The sequence below is a fragment of the Penicillium canariense genome, assembly GCF_028826845.1.
Source record: "Penicillium canariense strain IBT 26290 chromosome Unknown utg000008l_segment0_segment0, whole genome shotgun sequence".
In the NCBI taxonomy this organism is placed as follows: domain Eukaryota; kingdom Fungi; phylum Ascomycota; class Eurotiomycetes; order Eurotiales; family Aspergillaceae; genus Penicillium; species Penicillium canariense.
Genome location: NW_026622735.1, coordinates 1,048,834 through 1,071,139, shown reverse-complemented (window position 1 = coordinate 1,071,139; position 22,306 = coordinate 1,048,834). Strand labels below are relative to the sequence as shown.

At 46.6% G+C, this 22,306-nt stretch overlaps 5 protein-coding genes across 5 annotated transcripts; 2 read left to right on the top strand and 3 right to left on the bottom strand.

Annotated features, from left to right (window-relative positions):
- Window positions 1-5,222: 5,222 nt before the first annotated feature.
- On the bottom strand, window positions 5,223-5,957 carry N7482_010332 (uncharacterized protein; the record flags this gene model as incomplete). Its single annotated transcript, XM_056692456.1, has 1 exon — window positions 5,223-5,957. One exon carries the CDS (start codon window positions 5,955-5,957, stop codon window positions 5,223-5,225), a length of 735 nt encoding a protein of 244 aa, XP_056538413.1.
- Window positions 5,958-7,216: 1,259 nt separating this feature from the next.
- Window positions 7,217-10,004, top strand: N7482_010331 (uncharacterized protein; the record flags this gene model as incomplete). Its single annotated transcript, XM_056692455.1, has 5 exons — window positions 7,217-8,616; window positions 8,674-9,096; window positions 9,148-9,401; window positions 9,454-9,654; window positions 9,739-10,004. The coding sequence occupies 5 exons, from the start codon at window positions 7,217-7,219 to the stop codon at window positions 10,002-10,004; spliced, it is 2,544 nt and encodes an 847-aa protein (XP_056538412.1).
- A 35-nt stretch (window positions 10,005-10,039) lies between these two features.
- Window positions 10,040-17,796, bottom strand: N7482_010330 (MFS transporter/GAL4/fungal specific transcription factor domain-containing protein; the record flags this gene model as incomplete). Its single annotated transcript, XM_056692454.1, has 7 exons — window positions 10,040-11,323; window positions 11,376-12,042; window positions 12,111-12,205; window positions 12,260-12,379; window positions 16,184-16,598; window positions 16,657-16,912; window positions 16,968-17,796. 7 exons carry the CDS (start codon window positions 17,794-17,796, stop codon window positions 10,040-10,042), a joined length of 3,666 nt encoding a protein of 1,221 aa, XP_056538411.1.
- A 763-nt stretch (window positions 17,797-18,559) lies between these two features.
- N7482_010329 (Short-chain dehydrogenase) lies at window positions 18,560-19,453 on the bottom strand (the record flags this gene model as incomplete). The annotated part of the gene is made up of 3 exons (XM_056692453.1): window positions 18,560-18,696; window positions 18,756-18,866; window positions 18,940-19,453. The coding sequence occupies 3 exons, from the start codon at window positions 19,451-19,453 to the stop codon at window positions 18,560-18,562; spliced, it is 762 nt and encodes a 253-aa protein (XP_056538410.1).
- Window positions 19,454-20,362: 909 nt separating this feature from the next.
- On the top strand, window positions 20,363-21,943 carry N7482_010328 (uncharacterized protein; the record flags this gene model as incomplete). Its single annotated transcript, XM_056692452.1, has 6 exons — window positions 20,363-20,435; window positions 20,484-20,558; window positions 20,621-20,967; window positions 21,026-21,138; window positions 21,206-21,356; window positions 21,422-21,943. The coding sequence occupies 6 exons, from the start codon at window positions 20,363-20,365 to the stop codon at window positions 21,941-21,943; spliced, it is 1,281 nt and encodes a 426-aa protein (XP_056538409.1).
- Between the last annotated feature and the right edge of the window lie 363 nt (window positions 21,944-22,306).

Sequence of the window (22,306 nt, the reverse complement as noted above, 5' to 3'; positions counted from 1 at the left end):
ACCGCTTCGCGTAGACGCCCTATATCATCCCCTTTTATTAAGTATAAAGATACTACTCCGGCTTATAAACTAATAACCGTAAAAGAACGAGTAACCTACCTAAAAGAAGGTCGATGCTTTAAATATTACGAATAAGGATATACCTTACGCGATTACCCGAAGAAGCCGATAACCGTCGCTTCGATCGATACTGCTAAAGAACTCGCCGATCACGAAGCCCCTACTACTACTAATACCCCTAAATTAGGAAATACCTAAGCCTAGGGAAAGTCTCTTTCCTAGGTAGTATAACTTTATTACTTTTCGCGCTAAATCTACAGAAGTTATTAGGAAGAGGAAACAGTTTATCTTTTAATACCTAAATAGCCTATAATAGATATTCATTCTCGATTTCCGCGCTTAGTAATACTAGAGTAGATAGATTTATATATATCAATACCCGATTAGCCCTATAGGCCGTAAAGGCCTTTAGGTAGCTAGTAATATAGCTAGAAAAGGAGGTACCGACCCGAGGGTTTAATAACTACCCTAGAAAGCCGATCACTTATACTATTAAACTAATACTAATAATTAATAGCTATATATAACGCCGCTTACTAATATTAGTCGCTAATCTTAGTAAGCACGACCTAATCCTCGGACATAAGTAGTTTATAGAGTATAAGGTCCTTCCTAACTACGTAAAGCGCCGATTAATCTAGCCGGAAGAACAGAGCCTATAGGATAAAGTAGCTAGTTAGCTATCTACTATCCTCCCCCGGACGATCTTACGACGGCCTAATCCTAATTACTAATAAGATACCGATCGATGCGACTAGCTTTTTAAAAAGATCGATCGCCTACCGTAATATAAGCCGATAAAGACTACGGCCGAAGACTATAAGAGTATACTAGCTAAAATAGAGCGTATACTAAAGGAGGTATAACCCCGTCCTTCCTTAGAAAGATAACGACTAACTCTTTAGACCTATACCTCCCTATTAGAAGCTATCGCGATAATTAGTACTATAGGATTCTACCGATATATATAAAGGGGTAGCAGCGAAGTCTTTCTAATCTTACTCGAGGAGATTAACCGGATCCTAGAGAATAAACGATACGAGCGTTAATCAGAAGAACGTAAGATAAAGCGTATTATTCCTAAGGAATATTATAAGTACACCGATATATTTTTATAGTAAGACTCCGATACGCTACTACTATACCGAGAGTTTACCGACTATCGAATCGTCCTCGAGGAAGGCCTAACCCCTAGATACTACCTACTCTATAAGTAATCAGAAGAAGAGCTTTAGGCGGCTAAGGCCTATATCATAAAGAACCTTACGTAAGGGTTTATCGAAGAAAGTAAGGCCCCCTATACTTCCCTAATCCTAATAGTCCGGAAGCCCGGCGGAGGACTCCGGTTTTACGTCGATTACCGTAAGCTTAACTCGATTACGAAGAAAGATCGTTATCTAATTCTACTAATTAATAAGATCTTCTAATAGCTAGGCAAGGCTAGATACTTTATAAAGTTAGATATCCGGTAAGGATTTTACAGAATTCGTATAGATCCTAACTTAGAAGACCTTACTACCTTCCGTATACGATATAGGTCCTATAAGTATAAAGTAATACCCTTTAGAGTAACGAATAGACCCGCTACGTTCTAGCGGTTTATTAATATAACTCTTAGTAGATACCTCGACGACTTTACTACCGCCTTTATCGATAATATCCTAATCTATAGCGAAACGATAGAGGAATATATCGAATATATTAAGAAGGTACTTTAAAAGCTTCGAGAAGCTAGACTATAGGTAAGCCTAAGTAAATACGAGTTTCATACGTAGATAACCCGGTTCCTTAGCTTTATTATCGGTACTAATAGTATTAAGGTTAATCTGGAAAAGATTATAGTAATCGTCGACTAGTAGTAGCCTACTATAGTTCGCGGGGTACGATCTTTCCTAGGATTCTGTAGGTTCTATCGACGATTCGTAAAGAACTATAGTCGGATTACGAAGCTACTAAATCGCCTTACCGAGGATAAGACGCCGTTCGAGTAGAGCGTATAGTATGAATAAGCCTTCTAAGAACTTAAGAAGATAATAACGACGGCTCCGGTATTAGCTTACTACGACGTATCGGCCCTTATAAAGATCGAGACCGACGTATTAGATAGGTATATCGGAGGAGTCCTCTTATAGCTCTAGCCTAATAGCTATTAGTACCCTATCTACTTCTATTCGTTAAAACTAACTACTACGGAGTAGCGATAGGATATATATAACTATAAGATATTTATAATCGTTAAGGCCCTTAATCTTTAGAGAGCGGAGCTAGAGGGACTATAACGGGACGACCGATTTAGTATCTTCTCTGACTATTAGTCGCTTTAATATTTTATAACTATAAAGAAGCTAAACGCCCGTTAGGCGCGTTAGGGAGAATTCCTGTCGAGATTTCACTTCCTAATACGCTACTTTATAGGAAAGTAAAATATCATCGCTGATACCCTCTTACGAAAGGATCCTAGTACTTATAATAGGTAGAACTAAATCCTCCTCCCGCGCGAGTGCCTCGAATAAGGTATGTACCCCGATAATAATAACCCTTAACCCCCTCTAGCTAGAATCGCTCCGGTAACGATAATAAACCCCGACGACGGATCCTAGACTATCTCCGATATAACCGGGGTAGTCGTACGCGTTCTCTATACTAATTAGACTTATCCCTCCCTCGATGTAAACCGAAACTAGGTAAGAATAAGCGAGGATAGATATTAGGAGATAAGAGGTAGTCTTTTGCTCTACGAAGGAAGACTAGTAGTGCTAGATGACGGAGACCTTAGGGCGTGCCTACTTAATAAGGTCTATCGTTAACTATACACTACGTATCCTAGCGAGACTAAAATAAAGGCCCTTCTCTTAAGTCGCTACTAGTAGCCTAACTAGGTAACCGACGTCGAACGATACGTAGATAATTGTCGAATTTATAAGCGGATAAAGATATAGAGAGACCGACCCCTAGGGTTATTATAACCACTCCCTACCCCCGATCGGCTATGGCAGTATATCATAATAGATTTCCGGACATTCCCTAAGGATAAGTATAGCTACGACGTAGTATTCGTAGTGTGCTGTCGCTTTAGTAAGCGCTAGGCCTCTATCCCCTATTATAAGATAACTACAGCCGTAGAAATAGCTCGATTATTTATTATACATCTCTTCCGATGGGTAGGTATACCTAACTTAATTATATCGGACCGTAGAGGACAGTTTATATCGGCGTTCTGGACTAAGTTCTGCCGAATTCTTTATATTAAGCGTAAGCTATCTACCGCTTACTACCCGTAGACCGACGGCTAGACCGAGATAGCTAACTAATAGATAGCCTAACGACTAAGGGTAATAGTTAATAAGTACTAAGATAACTAGTCCGAATAGCTACCGATGATTAACTTCGCTACGTCTACGCTACGCTAAAACTCGACAAAAAGGTCCCCCTTCTTTATAGAAAGAGGATACGAGCCTAGAATATCATTCGATTAGGACCTACCTACCGACGCTTCTCTTTCGCCGTAATTAACTAGTGATGTACAAAACTTTATAGAACGAATCGAACGAATCTAGAAAGAGACTGCTAAAGTAATCGACTACGCATAAGGGCTCTAACGTATATAGGCGAATAAACACCGCCGTAAGGTAGATTTCGACGTAGGAGATATAGTCTATATTACTATACGCTATTAGGGACTAGACCGCCTAAGCCGGAAGCTATCGGACTAAGCCAGCGGGCCGTATAAGATTATCGCTAAAGAAGGCTATACGTTTAGGCTCGAGCTACCCCTATCTATTAAGGTATACCTAGTCTTCTCGCTAAATAAGCTACGCCGTATATCGAAGACCGATCCCTTACTAGGTTAGATCGAAGATCCTCTACCGCTAGTCCTAGTCAATAATCAGCAAGAATAGGAAGTCGAAGAGGTCCTACGGTTACGCCTACACTACCGAAAACTACAGTATAAGGTTAAGTAGCTAGGCTACGACAAGGACGACGCTTAGTATTACGTAGCCGACTTCAAAAATGCGCCGCTGAAACTGATAGATTTCCACCGACGATACCCTAACTCCCCCGGACCCCTAAAGAACCTACAGATCTGGCTAGCTGCAGCAGAAGTCGACGAATTCGTTGGTAACTATATCGACGATAATATCCCAGAGTCTCGGGGCGAGCCTCTTTAAAAAGGAGGGCTATGTGACGCATGACAGAACGATGGACGGAGATCACCTGATAGACGCGGAGTGATAGAAACACCCGACCGAGCTAACCTAATGGGGCCTGTTTGCATGAGCTCTCTACAAGATAGTTACTAGAGCCTCCGTAGTTTCTTCCTTCTTCACCTTCGTTGTTTCGTGAATGCACCTGGTTACTTTCCAGTTGGCTCTTTCCATGATCGTAACAGAGCAAAGTACATCAAAATACTAGAGCCTGTACATTGTAACTAGCAAAATTCGGCATGACGTCATTCTGTGCCGATCCCCACACGGTGAAGGGTCTCAAGGCACCGTCCATAACTTGGTGGTTATCCCGAAAGAGGGACGCCGTCAGTTCCCACCCTGCCATGGTAGTTGCTAATAACTCACGGTCATTATCGGCTGTTTTGTTGTGTCTTGTGCAATGAGATGGAGCCTAGGGCAGGTAGTTGAACTCCAATGTGCCGCCCAGTATCATCGAAACATTACTCATGCTGATTCTGATGACAGGTCAGAACGACGCAGAAGCCGGCTTCGCCTCGACTTGACAAACATTGAATACCGGCGCCAGTGGCTTGTTCATGAATCTCATAACAGAATTTCTTCAGCAAAAGTAGCAGGGTGAGACTGCCGCCATAGCGGATCGTGCGCGATGCGGGGATGAATGGTTGTAGTTTGTAGTACACTACCGTGTACTACAACAAGCAGTGGTGTTAATTTATCATTAACTTCTCGGTCATATATCACTCAGCCGATATATCACATATTTGTCAGTTTCTGTGTCTTCATGTATGTTATCCAAAATTAGTATCCGGTAACTTTTTATTTCTTCGATATTATGTTTAATTCCCGTCAAGAAATTCTTCATCCCAAGCCAAGCTCTCTTTGCTTTATTCATACATTTGATTTCACTATCGCTTCCATTAAACTCCGATAACCTTATGTCATCTCTCGTAAAAGATCCTACGTCCTCAATCCAACTCAAAACCCTGGACCACATCCGATAAAAAGCTGCTGTATATCCCTGTCCTCTTTATCGTTCATCTCCCCCAGCTGCCGTCGCAAGGCATAATTCCCTTCCAGCAGAAGTTCCACATACTTCGCCGCCGCATCTAGCACGTACTTCCTAGTAAAATTATGATTTTTGAGCCCCGGTACTATCTGTGACAGATCTCGATATCTTTGACTAACTACCTCTCTCCTTTTCTTCTCTGATCGACAATGGCATAGCTTCTGACCAGCCTTCTGCACGCATTTTCGTTTTTTGCTGGGAGGCTGTGTATCTTTCTCTTGTTCATCGGGGCTGGATGTGCTCGATGGGGAGGATGTGGACGGTGGCGTAGGACTGCGCAGGTCGTGTGGCCGTTGTGTAGGAGGAATGTCGAGACCGTTTAAGTAGCCTACGTCCGGTGTTGCAGGCTCATTGTGGCGCTCATCAAGGTAATTTGGGATATTCAAGTCCAGGTTAAGTTCCGTTTTCATGCTGGCGGCCATATAGACCATGTTGCGCATCGCATTCCGAACTAGCCGCTCTTCGGTCCAGCTCCCGATGGGGCAGGAGAATCCATGATAGCAGAAGTTCGGATCGGAGCCCCATTGGAGACCTCTCTCTAAGGGCGCGCGCTCATTGGTATTTTTGTGCTGCTTGTTACCCTTTTCTGGGCAGCATACGTCAAAGTCTTGGACGTCATTCAAGGGCCGGTCTTCGGCTTGCATTGATCGCGTGGATTTGACTGGTAGATAGATCTGGGATTTGGTGCCTGGTGTTCGAATGAAGTTGGTGCAAATTCAGCTGGGCACACAACCAAGTATGTCTTCGAAGTATTTGCTCTTTGGAGCCTCTGTTGTTATCACCCCTTTGTTGTCGCTTTGGTTTGGGCTTATGAGTATATGTTGTACGCTTCCGGGTCTCGATTATCAGGGATGATGTTGAAAATAAAAACGACCGGATAGGTTGGAGCCGAGAGCACGAGGATACTTTTTAAAGCTGCAGATCTGTGCTCACATGAATGGCGATTGCGAGGCTTGCGAGGTGGCAGGTCCCACCATACGTCAACACCGGGATGCACCCGGATTCTGGCACCATTCGGGGGCATCCCGAGATCTGCAAAATTACAACTTCGCTTGTTAATTCTGGTTGTTTGCAATATAATGCCCATCCACCTCTCAGGTGCACGTTATTTATTTATATTCCTACATTAGTTCATGTAGGGTTTTTGTTGATCAGTAGCCTGTCTTCATGCTGGTTTACTCCGGCGGGATCTAGTCTCTGAGCGCCGGGAAGGGCCCGGCACCAAAACTCTCATTCTGCCATTTCGATTGGGGCCCCCAGTACCACCTACGCCTACGTTATCAGGTCTATATAATACCTTCTTTCACTTTCATATGCGGGATTGTTCGCTCTACAAGGACTATGAAATTTTATTCCCGGGCGAAGTTTGACAAAGTGAAATTAACAAGCTGTTGCCTATCAGTACCCCAAGCTTGCCTTTGTGGGAGAACCCCACATAAGGAGAGCCCGGGTGCATCCCGAAACCCAACTAAGGCTTCCCTTGGGAGATCTCGCAACAGAATGCCAATACACTGGCATATTGAGTTCATTGAAGATATTTGCACCAGACTTGACACGAACAGCCAACACAGCCACTGTAATATGGCAATGTTCGGTGCTAATCTCTAGCTTTGTCGCAGTTCAGGGATGACAGCCACGTGATGGGTCCGGGTATGTCCCGGGCGCTTTCCGAATCGCCCTTTCTCCATCTCCACGCAAGTGACTAGTCGGCGATTTATTTCTCGACCAGGCCATGAACGTGATTTCCCGTTGCTGAGAGTAAGTTTGTCGGTACTGGATATCATTGGCTTAGATTTACTCATAATCAGCTGCGCCAGAAACACGATCGACGCCTCTTCCACTCAGCCTTGGCTGAGAAAGCGGGAAATGCAATGAGCTGAGGATTAATCATATCTTGATCGCGATGTCTTCAAGAAGTAGTATTACTAAACGCGGGACTCCTCGTCGCCGTAAAATCGCGTTGGCTTGTGAAGCATGCCGAGAGAAAAAAGTGCGTTGCGATGGAGGGAAGCCGATATGCGGGCCCTGCGCTCGGCGATCCTATACGATTGACAAGTGCGTGTACAAAATCGAGAATGCTCGTTCTGCGAGCAACGATGCGTACCTCAGAATTCTTCACGACCGGATCCGAGAGCTAGAGGAAACATGCGTTCAAAATGGGGTTATCATTCCGCGAGAATCATCCCAGGGCGTTGAAGAGGACGACGGCAGGGAACCTATTGATTCTCAGGAGCCACAGCCAGCCCCAGATGCTGTGGATACAGAATCAAGAACATCTGCTGCAGTGGAAGGTCTACTAGGACTAGGCTCGACCGTGTCTCTGGAAAGACTCCGGCAACCTTCTCTGGCACCTATCTCACCCCCAGCAGCTCCTCCACAGAGAACCCGGTCCTCCATACGCTCCATTCAACCAAACAGAAGGCATTCCAAACAAGGAAAAGGCACTCAACTGGAAAATTCGAGTTCGACGAATGTCCACCCCTCCCCGTTGCTGAATTCCCATGGAAACGTCACTGCAATGGGGGCAATATCCGCCGGGGATGACGGCGAGTGCACTGATTCTCCCAGAGAGCAATATTACGGGAACTCATCAGTGGCTTCATTTATGCGCCTCGCCGGTGACTCGATCCCCATTCGTTCCTACCTGAAAGCTTTGAAGGGAGTGGAAGGGGATACTTCAAGCACCTCTTACAGGGATACGGGACTGTGGCGAGATATCAACTTTCCCACTAACGGTCTTCAATTTGATGATTTTTCCCTACCTCCCCGGTCCTTGGCAGATCATCTTCTTGAATGTTTCTGGAACCGCGTATACTGTTTATATCCTTTCTTCCATCGCCCGAGCTTTGAGCAGGCATACGAAAACCTCTGGGGATCTACCAAGTGGCCCAAACCCGAGTTGCCTGAACTTAATATCGGGATTGGGGGAACGTTCGACTCTGGTCATCAGTCCATTGTCTTTCACTGTGCACTGAACGCTATCTTCGGACTCGGCTGCCATTTCTCTGACATACCTGCTGCAGAACGGGAGGCAGCTGCATACTCTTTCTTCCTTCGAGCCAAACGATTCGTCGGTCTTGATCTTCTGGATACCGGTACAATAGGCGCGGTCCAGACGCTTCTTATTGTTTCACTACTTCTCCAGAGTACACCTTATCCAAATCGGTGCTGGAACGCCATTGGTGTTGCTTGCCGGATGGCCCTAGGATTGGGTCTGCATGAAACACCAACACAGTCATCGATAAAACCCCTTGAAAAAGAGATCCGGCGCCGGACATGGCATGGATGTGTTATGATGGATTTGTGTGTCCCAATACTAAAGACGTGATTTCACCTGCAAGGCTAATATTTCCACTGTAGGATCGTGAGCATGACTTATGGTCGACCCAGTATGACGTCTCACATATCTCCCGCACCACTTCCTGCGATGTACCCTGAGTCCAAATCAGACGACCCGTGCGAGCTTAGCGGGCAGCCTTGCGATCATCAACTTGGATACATGACGTTTTATGTCTCTACGATCGAGCTCTATAAGATTCTCGAGTCAATTCTGTCGGACATTTATAATGCCTGGCAGAGTCATTCCAACAACCACCGCCCCATCTCACTGAGAAATTCCAGGCACAGCAGCCTGGATGCTATAATGGAGCTTGATGATAAACTTTCTTCATACGAAGCGAGCGTTCCTTCCATCCTTAACTGGACAACCAGACACCCATCATACAATTCTGGCGGCCATCAAGGATCGTTGTTCAAGCGCCAGCGGAACGTCCTTCGCGCGAGGTATCTATTATAGTTTGATATGTTGCTCTCAGTACTTACTAACTGACATAGATTCATCCATCTGCGTCTTCTTCTATACCGACCTATGTTCACACAGCTCTGCTCAGACGAACGAATGGGCTTCGCACGACAGTCCGGCTCAGATGCCAACAGAAGCATCCCACGACAAGAAAAGAATGTCATATACTCTTCCATGTCTGTGAATTGTGCCGCAGCCTGCGTGGCAACTGCCATGGAGCTCATCTCGCTCGTCTACGACACCTATAGAACCTCAATCACAGATGCGTGGTGGTACAATGGGTTTTGTGGGTTTGAGAGAATCCTCCAAAGGAGAGCCAAACTAATATGTCGCAATAGATGCATCGACTGCTGGCTTCGTGCTGATAATGTCGTATTCTTGTCGTTCCATCCTTGATCAGATTAATGCGCATGCAGTAGATGCGGCATGGCAGAACTGTGAAGAAATCCTAACCAACATGGCGTCTTTCAGCCTGTCTGCCCGAAATTCGTTGCAATTTCTGCAAGTGACGCACCAATACATCATGCAAAACTATAGTGGTATGTTGTCTCGTGCTGACAGCAAGACTTTGAGTCCTTATTCGATGTGGTGAATTGGGGGTTTTGGGGCTGACATGGAACTAGCAGTTTCTAGAACGGAGGATGTCCCACCGTTATCAGCCAGTCAGCTGCTGCAGAGAACGAGGCACCTTGCCGTTCCCACTCAACTTACAGATCCTATCTTAGATGACGCGGGTTCCCACAACCCTGAGCAGAGCAATGTCCCGAATGTTAATCCTTTCATGAGCTGGGATGAACTGGGCTTGGGGCAAGAGGAATTTGGATTCTTGGGAAGGTTCGACCTTCCCGATCTTGCGAGCTGGTTCTCTGAAGTCCCAGATACGCGTTGAGCATATGGTCATTACCTGAGATCTGTACATGTACACTACAATGCATCAAAACGAGTCGTGTCAGCACCACTCCAAAACGTCCCAGACAAGCTCTCTAGGGTCCCGAAGTCCGGCATCCAGAGGGGATCACTTTGACCCTGGTCAATCCAAGGTGCAAGCTGCAGAGCCATTCTCACTGCATGGTCACTGTCGTCTGCAAGATATGTTTGAGGTGCAGCTCCAGTCGCCGCGGCCTCAGGCGCTAATCCAGTTGGGTTTGCTGGGGCAAAGTTCTCGCCACTCGACATGCCGGGCATCACGGTATTCAACGAAGCTGTGCTGTGCTGAGCTGTCATGAGCTCCGCCATGCCCGCGTTACGAGCAGTCTCGTTTCCCTGCAGCTTTTCCATCGCTGCATTGACGAGTAACTCGAATGCATCACGATACTTCTTGACCCATTCTGCTCTCTCGCCCATGACAAATAGCATGGTTGAGCAGGCGCGAATGTCGTTACTTATACGAACAGACCACACCTGGTCAGTATGTGTCCATAATGCATAGAGCAATGTGATTCCCGCCATGAAGACGGTTTGCACGGCCAGGAAGGAATGGCCATACTCGAGGGTTTGATGTAGCCGTTTATGCGATTGGCAAATCTCGCCTGCAGCTTGGAGACAAATGTGATAGTAAGGATCTGTAAACGGAAGAAGAGGCAGGAATGGCTGGATCAACAGTCGCACAGCGCGATTATAATGAAGCATTGGATAGTCCAAGTCCGAGCCACTAAATCGATGAGCAGCCGATTCTTTCCACTGTTCGAGTTCGAGGTACAAAGAGTCCATCTTCGGCCGCAGTGAGGATAAAGGTCGGTCGGCACGGTAGATCTTATGTTGGATACGCGAGTCAATGCGGCGTAGTTTGAAGAGGTAGATAGCGAATGTCATGTTGGTTGTTTTAGTCGGGTCTTGTGGTGCCGTGATGAGTGCAGGGTCGTGCACATCGTCGTCCACGTCAAGTGGCAGGTCGAGATCGATTTGACGATCAGAGATACTGAATGGACGGCCAAGAGACATTGAGACAACTCGTTCCAGGTAATATACTACCCAAAAGAGACGCCGTCGCATTTGAGTAGTGAACGGATCCAAATTAATTTCATTGGCCCTGCTGTGGAGACCGAGATCGATGGCTGTGCGCATTGCGAGTCCAATCATGTACCACATTCCATGGCTCGACGCGGTGCGAATATGATATACCACAAGGAGGACCATTGCCTCTATATTTTCAATCGACCGCGCTTCACACATAGTGGGTACATACTGTAGTGCAGTCGTGTAGAATTGCTGGAATTACCATCAACGGTTGAACGTCGGTAGCCGAATCAGTTCATCTTACCTTGGGATCAGTATATGCGTACTTTTCACTCAGCTGCAGCATTGTGGCACCGATTGCATAGACAATGTTGAGCTTAAAAATGGCAAATCGATCAGCTCGTGTGAGCTCTTCGCGCTTCATCTTCGCTAATTGCCACCGCTCCTCGTGAAGCCTCCATATCTGACTCCGATCCAAGAATGGATACCGTGAATGAAGTTTTTTAAAATAAGTTTCAAGAATCTTGGAACCCATCTCATCTGTTGGGGGGTCCACGTTAGCACGATTTCTGCAGCCACCTCCGGTCTGTTGTGGATTTCCTGGTAGGAAAGATGTTAGACTCTGAGGCGCAGTGCTGGAGCCTGTATTCGGCTGTGGTTGCATTCTGGAGATAAATTGGTTCCAGACACTGGTCTGCACCATTTCCCCGAGATTCGCAGCCAAAGCTAGGCCAGAGCTCGAGCCGACATAGGCAGGAGCTTCGGAGGAGCTAAGGGCAAGTAGACCAACAATTTCGCCAACTGGGTTGTTGTCTAGACCAGAGTTTGATGTCTGCGAGGTTGCGTGTCCCCCTTGAGGAAACCACATCGATTGTGCAACGTTAGGTCCTGCATGTTGGCCCGCGGCTGATTCGGATTGTCCGAGCTTTTCCTCGAGGAACGCAACCCGCTCTTCCAGAGCATGCGTGTAGCTAAATTTGGCATCAGTAGACGGTTGTTTAGCGAAAAGACGCTAGATTCGGGCTGCTTTGAAACTTACTCGTTCTGGCGATCAGCATCCTGACGCACACTCGACTTGTCGCACGTGACCCCCGCCTTCAGGCAGTTGGAGCAAGTTGAGTATTCATTGTCGCACTGGCAGGATTCATTAGCTTAAATCGGAGAGAGGTGGTTTTGAGTACGCCTCACCTTCTGTTTTCTCGTCTTGCACCGAGTGCATGCCGTCCTCCCACGCTTTCGGGGGTTATATTCTCTGGAGGCAGGACTGGTCTGCCTGGAGGAGTCAGGACTGTGGCCAGGCGCATACATCTTGACTCATCGCCAGGCGCAACAAATTTTCAGGGCTTTTCAGATCGGACAATCATAGGACCATCCGATTATCAAGGGTAGCTGAGGTGAGCCAGGCGGATGGTTTTTAAGAGGGGGAATCGACGCCCCAGCGGATTGCCGCGATGCCAAGACATTGGGGTAGCTACAATTCGTTCAAAAGGCTGGCCCGAGATCAAATTGCTCTCTAAGGAACATCGAAGATTTCAAATATTACTGCCTCCGCAGAAACCACACTTCCGGTTTAATATCCGTTCGAAAGATAGAAAGTACCTATTCAATACTATTGTACCAGTTGTATATTTTTGAAGGGAATTACGTAGTAGCACACTTCCTCTGGAATACAGTACTATCTGTGCAAGTTTTTCGAAAGGGTATCATAAGCGTTTATTGCTCACCTAACTCCCTATGATTAACCCATCTATGGAGATTACAGCAGTATCATTGAATAGTAAGTTTTGGAATCTTCTCGAAACGATCTCTTGCTGGATACACTTAGATGCTTTCCTTTGGGAAGGGAGGACATATTAATTATTGGTGGTATAACGGGGAAGAAGCCTGACTTTTGCGCCGTTAAGTGTACAAAGGTGACTATCTCTATGTGTTCTTAAACTGCTATTTCTGCACAGTAACTTGGGATGCTAATGTATTTCTTATGCAATTAAAATATCTCTCTGACATTATCCTAGCGGGGTGTACTTTTCGGTATCAAATGCCATGCAGTTGCCAATGCAAATAAGATGAAAGAAAATCGAATTGAAATTGTCCTGGAGCTGCACACTCTTCTTACCATCTGTCCTGCTCGACAGCCGTCTTTGCTTCGAGATTTGAAAGCTCTGGTTGAGAACGAACGGCAGATGACTCCACGAGGGTCGACGCAAATTGGCGCTGCTCGATCGTCTCGTTTTCCCCAACATGCTGGTTCTCGAAATCTTCAGGGAGGTATACAAGCGTGTTCTACCTATTTTCTTAACAGTTAGACCTGATTCAATATTAATATTAATAAATTTACTATCATAGTATTTAATGATAGTAAAAAACATAGCTACATTTGTAGTCTATATAGCTGAACAAGGCAGGTCTTAGTATAATTATAAAGCTACAGGGGATTGTATAGGGGACCGTAGTGCTGTTCTAACTACTTTAAAAAAGACCAAAGGCCGGATGATCCGGTCCATGCCCTTACTAAGGTCTAGTTCCAGCCTATAGGCGATAGTAGTTCAACACAGGGCCAATATCTCTTTCTTTTCTTTTCGTTTTCCTGCCTCGGATTCGATATCTTCATCAAGTAGCCTCTTCCTTTAATGACTTTGCCGAGTATAATAATTGTAATCCAATTTCAAAATATACAAAATGATAACTAAAAATCACTGCAACTCAGCCTGTAGGTGGTAAAGCAATCATTCTTGTCACCCAATATCCAACCCATGAACGTAGCGAAATAAATTTGACTGGTTAACTTTTCCACTTCCTTCATCAGCTAATACCAAAAAGTAGAGGCCAGGATGTAATTTTTCAACGACCAAGGGCGGTAATCACTTGCTTGCTGCTGTCGCCCCACGCTTGGAGTGTCTTGTCAAAATCCGTCCTGTCTAGTGACGAGATTTCACGAGAGATAACTTGGACAATAGTCGTGAAGTACCATTTGCCCTCCGGCCCGAAGGGACCACTGCCCCCGGTTGTGTCTGAGTGCTCTGTACCAGGGGATATTCTTGCTTCGATCGCATTACCTGCCCTATACTGTCCGCTCAGACTGACGAGTGTCTCTTTTCCGCCAACCGAAACAAGTTGAGTGGTTGGGAAATATGACAATCTTTTTCGTTCTTCTGCATTCCAAGCAGCTTGAAAACTGCGATATGCACCTGCCCTATTTGGGGATGAGCCCGACTTTCTGTAGGTAAATTGCCAAGATGTTCTAAACTGCTGGACCAGCGCACGATCGGTGCTACCAGGCTCAGGCTTCGGCGGCTCTGGTTCTTCCCAGGAGATTAGAAAAGTTTTTACCGGTGGTTCTGGAAGGGCGGTTTGTTCATCGTTCAGGGTAATCTCTGAGAGATTAGACATAATGACGATAGTCCTAACGAAGAGGTAGCAGTAAATTGAAATTTGGATGGATTTCGATAATACAGCAACCCGGGGTATTCTCATGAATTTATAGACAGAAATACATATATCATATGATCAGCGCTCATGAGAAACTTGAAAGCAGCAAGATCACTACCGAGCAATACCATGGATGAGCTGCTGGAGGTATAACGGTTTGCAAACAGCGAGTAAGCTGTTCTAGATCCTCCTACATTGGCTAAAGGGCTTTCCACCTCGACATATGACACACTTCATTTGAACTATACCTTCACCGCAGCAATCTGGCTCACGGCTGGAATCAACTTCCAAACATGGAAAGCATTGCATTATACATAAGTACTTGGTCATCTGGCTCTGAAAACCTAAAATAAAACAAGGCCATGTTGGCCAGGCGGGAGAGGTACCATTGCCAAGAGTTCTAGACCCAATCGAAGAATATCGGACGATACCCGTCTACATATGGAAGTCTCCCTATAGCTTACCTCATCCATCCGTCGTCCGCGCTAAACCCTATCCGATTTTCGTCTCAAGAAAGGAGATAGTTTTATGCCTAACCAGAAGCCTAGAGAACGCCGAGCCACGGCTCAAGAGGACACGGTACCTCCATTTTCAGTCATATAAGAGCCTGTGAAGACTGGTATTATAGTGGCTCTCGTCGCTGTCATGAGTGAAAAGAACATCTCGACGCATCGGGACTGTCATGTGTCCTGCAATATAATGCCATAACCGTGGACAGGTCCCATTATTCTGGTCTGATCCAGGCCATCTCCCTTGTGAAGTGGCCTGGTGTTGACGCACCTTGATTCTGGGCGTTAGAGACAAGAGTCGGTTATTCGGTGCTTCTCCTCGGGAAGTTGCGACCAATCATATTTCCACCTGGAGGCTCTTGGCAAATCGATTCATATGAGCGAGAGCAGGCATCGTCTGCAAAGAACGTCACAGCATAATTCTACTTGTACGCGGCCAATCCATGGCTGAAGAAATTCAGTACACATTGATCGAGAGGCCGAAGAGATGTCGAGTTGGTTGACGCGATTGTGCCCATGATATCACTGAGACACTTTCATTGCATTGGTGGTCATCTTCTAGACGACACTGCCCATCTCGTTCTCGATCAATGTTTACTGAGTCTTGTAATTCCATGTATAAAGAAGCAGTGGGAAATAGCACCATTCCTGTTACTCTTGGCAAGTCACCAAGAAGAAGTGTCCATTCAACGAAGATATCGAATCTAAGGAAGGGAAAACCAGTGAAAGAGAACCTAAGAGGTATAAGCTCTCTTTTTACTAGTATTATGCCGGAACCTTCTACATCAGTAGACCGCGACAAGAACCGCAAGGGACCGGACTATATGGGGCTTGGTTCTTGCTATCAGGACCGCACCACCACGGTCTGGTCCGGTCTTGCGGTCCTACAGATAAATCAGATATAGAAAACCCCGTGATATTTATAATTTGTATAGAATCTATAGTTACTTTTCAGTATTCTCCTTTTATTCTTTATTAAGTATAAATTTTATTTATAAAGGCGAATTTCCGCAGAAATTACTTATAAGATAATGTCTATAGAAATAACTCATAATTCTTCATCTCTACCAAGTATAAGGGCAGCTTCGGCATCCCTCTTGGCCTGCTCTGCCTTTTGCTTTTCCTCTTCTATCTCCTCTGGCTCCTTCGGTCGCTCTAGGCCTCTGTCTCGCACGAAGACACATGCGATGAAACAAAGTCCAATGAGAGGAACCTGCAGTATAAAAACCGCATGAGACGCCTTGGTATACGCAAGGAGGATGGATTCCCACTGAGCGTCAGTCATGCTTGAGTGTGATGGAAGAGAGTATGCGGAATGCGTCAGGTAGGAGAACTCGGATGGGAGGTGCGAGCGCAAAGCGGCTTGCAAGATAGCAGCGGAGATGGCGAGGCCGCATGCGCCACCCATGCAGCGGAAGAAGTTGCGGTTTGAGATGGACACCGCACGCTGTGACTTGGTGCAATGTGCCTGTAAAGCAACAAGGGTCGGCTGGAACGTGAAACCAACTCCAATGCCGGAAATGCCGACACAGACTGCAATGACGGCTGGATGGGTGTTCTGGTCAAAGAGCAGCATCAAACCAGCGCCCCTTCATTCTCGTTAGCTTCCTATATCAGGAAGATTATTGCAATTTTTCGTTCACTTACAAGGTCCAAAAAGCGAATCCCAGCCAAATGATTTCTCCATACCGTTTAAGCCGAGAAATATACTGTCCGGAGCAAATAGAAGCGATCGACTGACAAGTCACCATCGGAGCTGTCAATGCTGCAGACGCAACCGGGGACCAGCCACGCGCATTCTGGTAGTAAAGAGGCAGGTAGTAGAGATAGGCCTGATAAACTGCACCGAGGAGGAAACTCTGCAAGAAAAGGGCGACCATCACTCTATTCTTGAAAAAGACAACTATATCCAAGTCAGTGAGGTTTTCAATTTCGACAAAAGTAACAGGAGGACATACTTGGCAGCATTGGAAGTGAAGCCACTTTCCATTCAATGAAAATGAAAGCAACGAATGAAAGGCTTCCAATTACAAGCATACTAATCACCATAGGGGAATCCCAGGGGAAATATGATCCGCCTCCGGAGACAGGAATCAGAATGAAAATGATGCCAATTGACGACGCTAGCACGCCGAACCAGTCGATTCGGCGCAGATTCTTGCGAAAGCTATCCGTTTGTGCCGTATTCGGAATCAGGAAATATCCAACCACAGCAGATAACGCAGCCAGAGGCGAGATCAACCAGAAAAACCCCCGCCACGTTGAGCGCATGATAAACGCTGCAGCAATGAAGGGTCCGATGATATTGCCAAGACCAAGGGATGCACCCAGTATACCTTGGTACTTCCCACGTTGTTCGAGAGTCACCACGTCGGAGACAATGATCATAGTTAGGGATCCAACGCCACCACCGGCTACACCAGCAAGACCTCGGAACACATAGAACATAGCGGGGCTCTGTGATAGACCACAGAGGAGATCCGCGATGCACAACAAGACCAATGCAGACAGATACACGACCTTCCGGCCAAAGATATCTGAGAGTCGGCCATAGAGCACTGTAAACATGGTATTGGCAATCAAGGACGAGGTTCCAGCCCAGGAAATTGTATTCTGAGCACCGAGATCCCGAGCAACCGTGGGTAATGTCACACTAATGCCGTTTTGATCAACGAATTGAATCACGAGGGAGGTTGCGAGGCCAGTGAAGACAACCATGAGCTGCCCAAACGGGAGGATGTTTGTCTGGTCATGCAAGGCCTTTTCGGCCTCACGTTGTCGGCTCATTGCTGTTTCTGCCTTGGGGCTGGGCGTGTCTGGATTCAAGGCGTCCTGATACCGTCGCAGTATTTTAGATGTCGCAATACGTGTCGATCAACGGCACATAACGTGGTTGTGAAAAATATAGTAAAGGCTTGGCGGAAGCTTAGGTGTTGGGCAGCCGACGAGACCTCCACAGGATGATGATACCTTCGATGGCAATAGTGGGGGCAAGGCCGTATAAAAGGAAGCAGGGACAATGACTGGATTTTTTTCCATGTTGTAGTGGTTTAGTGCCATCGGCTGATCGGCAAGTTGTTCTGAATCTCGATTGGAGACTACCGCCGCTGCACACATATGCGTCGGATATATCTCCGACGCCAACAGAAAAGATCATACATCTTGTCACAATTCTCCGCCTGCGGGCGGCGATTCAGACAGTGTCGGCTCCATTCCGCAACATCTTTGCCTGTGGTTGGTAGGGCAAAGAATCTGCGGTGGATCCGCCATTTCGGAGGTCCGATCGGATACCCGACAAAATTAGTCATCGCGGAGTAACCTAATTCTCAGGCGCCCTGGACAGGTCGCTTTGACTCAATCTACTGGGTGTTGGATAAATTGTTGGGAATCTACAAATTGAAGCGGTCTGATATATGTCTAGGCGAGGCACTTGCATGAGATCGCTGCATTGATTCCCAATCTTGGAAAATATCACGCGCAGTCAGCATCCCAATGTTCGTCGGACGGATCGAGACTTCGGACCCTCCGATAACGCCGATAACAAGTGATGTCACAATGGAAACCTCATGCCCACCAGTTCCTCGCTCAAGTGGAATAACTTATTCGCGGCTTCAAGATTCACTGCATGTGGTGTAGCCTTTGCGAATTGGCAGTCGCTGAGGTAGACTTCCGACGTATCGAGGGCAGCTAAGACTGACATGTTAATGAGACAGCCACTTAGAAGAGCTCCCTTGCTTGACATGTACCTTTCAAAGCTGGATCGAAGGCGGCCACCAGCATAGTCGCTGCACCTTGGTCGGTAGTTTTCCAAAAATTGCTCGTTTTGGACATGATCTCATTACCAGCATCGTCGAGACCTCGACTGAGATTGGTCCAAATTGCTGGATGCTATCAGCCTTGAGCGAGTGAAAACCATGATGGGAACCTTACATCCAGGATGAACACTATATGAAACAATCCCAGCAGACGCCAGGTGCTGGGTTAAGTAGACAGTGAACAAAATATTGGCCGACTTGGACTGTCCGTACGCCAGCCAACCATTATACCCGCTAGCTGAGGGACTGAACATAGGAGGCAAGCTCTCAGGAGGTCTCTCGTCCAGAGGCACATCTTTGCCCTCAAAGTTGTAGTCATGGAAGCGAAGTGGTGACAATCGATGACCAGCGCTGGTAACATTGACGATTCGAGTTGACCCAATCCCGGAGGATTTGGCGGCGTTCTTCAGCTGATCCATAAGCAGATTGGTGAATAGAAAATGGCCGATATGGTTGGTACCAAACTGGATTTCAATGCCCTCCTCAGTGGCCTGCTTGTCCAATACCATCATTCCCGCATTGTTTATTAGTGTGTCAACTCGGTCGACCAGGCCTTGGATCTTCGATGCGGCGGCATGAATTGATTTCTGAGACGCAAGATTCAAAACCACCATTTCTACCGAGGTCATTGGGGAAAGCTGTCTAACTTTGTCTGCGACTTGTTGGACTTTGGATTCTGTACGCGATGCAAGAATCAACTTCGCTGGCTGTTGGCTTCCTATTGCCAGGGCAAGAGCTTCGCCCAAGCTATTGGGTCCGACGCCAGTAATTACCACTGATTACACTCATCAATGTCTGTGGTGATCTTGGCCTTGTAGGATTTGAGATGCCACTGACCATTCTTATTGCAAATTTGGTCGGCAAAGGCGCTCGCAACTTCCGTTGCGGTGGTCTTTTCATTGTACTCCGAATAAGTAGTGGCCATTATCTTCTATCGTCACTTCTCAAGATGGTTCTCACGTTCACATCCAAAATTGATTTGGGTTACACCGGCATTTTTATCGTCTTTGATCCGAAATCCGCAAGATCTGACGGGCAGCCCCGCAAGAGGATGTGCCGTGGCGCCTTACAGCCCCACCAACTGATGATTATGTTCCCACTGGCAGATGAGCTTGTATCCTTACACTGCTAGAAATACCCAAGAAATTGCTGTGATGGAGAGCATTAGCAAATGCGGGGGTGCGGGGCATCCCAAACTCGATTCATCGACTTGGCTCGCTGAATCCTCAAGCCCCGCAGGAGTACTCTCCACCTCCGACCTGTCACAAATCATTGCTAGTCATTGGAGAGAATAAACCGGCAAAGACAACCGAGCCCTCGCTTGAAGACACTTTCGGTATAGTGCTCGGCAGCTGTCAATCTCTCGTAGCCGTCTTGTCTCGGGGTTATTCCAGAGTCCGTCGGAAAAGATTTCTATGTGGTCTTTTCCACTTAAGAGATGTGCAACGGACCTTAAAGTTGCCTTTAATTTAAATCCACTCCACATAGGGGGTTTTATATTCTCATTCTCAAAGTCTACAGCCAACAAATAGGGAAATATGACGGTTCCTCAGCCTTCAAATGGCACGGCGACAAAGTCGACGGAAATCAAGGTCGTAGTTGTCGGGGCTGGTACGAGTCTACACGAGCCCCAGTTTTGATCCGTCTAATATGAGACAGGGTTTGGTGGATTGACAGCTGCAATTGAATGCCACCGCCAGGGGCACACTGTGGAAATATACGAATCATTTCCAGGTAATGTGCAGCCGCTGAATCGAAGACCGTGAGACCTCCCTAACGAGATGTTTCACTTTTAGAGCTCAAAGCCCTAGGCGACATAATCTCCTTCGGGCCAAACGCAGGTCGCATCTATCGTCGCTGGTCAAATGGAGCCGTTGCAGATCGCTTGAAGCCGCTCAGCATCAATTTAGCAAACCACGGGTTCAAGATCCATAAGTGGACTGGAGAGCTTGTACACACGCAACTCACGCCGCCATCTGACCCGGACGCACCGGTTTTCAATGGCCACCGAGGCGAGTTACACACAATAGTCTTCAATTATGCTAAAGATGAACTGGGCATTCCAATTCACCTTGGGCAGAGGGTCACAAAATATTTCGAGGATGAGAACCAAGCGGTGATAACGCTCGAGAACGGGGAGAAAGTAAGTTTATGACTTCTCCTTCTTTTATATTTAGGCCGAAGGGTTGACTTATATTTAGGTCACAGCAGACGTTGTTATTGGGGCCGATGGGGTTCGCTCAAAGGCGCGCGAGCTTGTTTTGGGTTACTTTGATAAGCCAAAGTCGAGTGGCTATGCTGTTTTCCGAGCATGGTGAGTGCATCTAAGAAGGAATGAAAAGCTGTCCTGTAGCAGATCTGACTGGCCATTTTTCAAACAGGTTCCCGAACACAGACATGATTGGGGATCCGCGGACAAAGCACTTCTGCGAGAATGGTGATACTTTCAATGGCTGGATAGGGCCTGATGTGCACTTCCTCTTTTCTACCATTAAGAATGGTCAGGACTGTTGTTGGGTTTTGACTCACAAGGTATATACCCTTACTCCTTTCGAACTTATTGTTTAGGGATTGATATTCATGTTTCCCTTGTTTAGGATGAAGCCGATATCAAAGAATCTTGGTCCTTACCCGGTAAACTCGAAGACGTATACAAGGTTATCGAGGGCTGGGATCCAATCTGCAAAGCTATTGTGGAGAAAACACCCGAGTTGGTTGACTGGAAGCTCGTGTATAGAGACCCACTGCCTCGATGGGTAAGCGATCACGGACGCATAGCACTCCTTGGGGATTCAGCACATCCTTTCCTCCCTACGTCAGCCCAGGGTGCAACGCAGGCAATGGAAGACGGAGTCGTACTAGCTGTTTGTCTAAAGCGAGGTGGGAAGGCAAACATCCCTAATGCAGTACGCACATATCAAAATATCCGGTATGAACGTGTGAGGGCTGTTCAGAAGACTGGTGAGACTACCCGTGACATGTGGCATAAGGCAGATTGGGATAAAGTCGCAAAGAATCCGGCATCAATCCAGCTTCCTCGAGAGGACTGGGTATTCAAATTTGATGCCGAGAAGAATGCCGAAGAAACATTCGATGAGGTGATCAAGCAATTGGAGTGATATTCCTCATATTCAGTTACATTTATATGGTTATAGCAACCTAGATCTGTCAGCTTGATTATTAATTTACGGGGACTTGGTATTATCCGAGCTTGTATCGCGCCAACGCATACGGCCAGTAGCCTGTCAGGCAGTTAGCCCCCAGTGGTGCTCGCTACACCCCAGTCAGAAAGGGCGAGAAGGGTGCTTTGATCCCGGAATAAACAGCTGGTGCCGATATTCCAGAATTTGACATCGTAGGCGTATACATTACTTTTCACATAGCATCCAGTACCGAGACAGATCATTAAACAACAGGCCCTATGGTTCCACAAATGGTGAGAAAAAGGAATTTGTGCCGTACCCGAACAAGCACCAATGGTA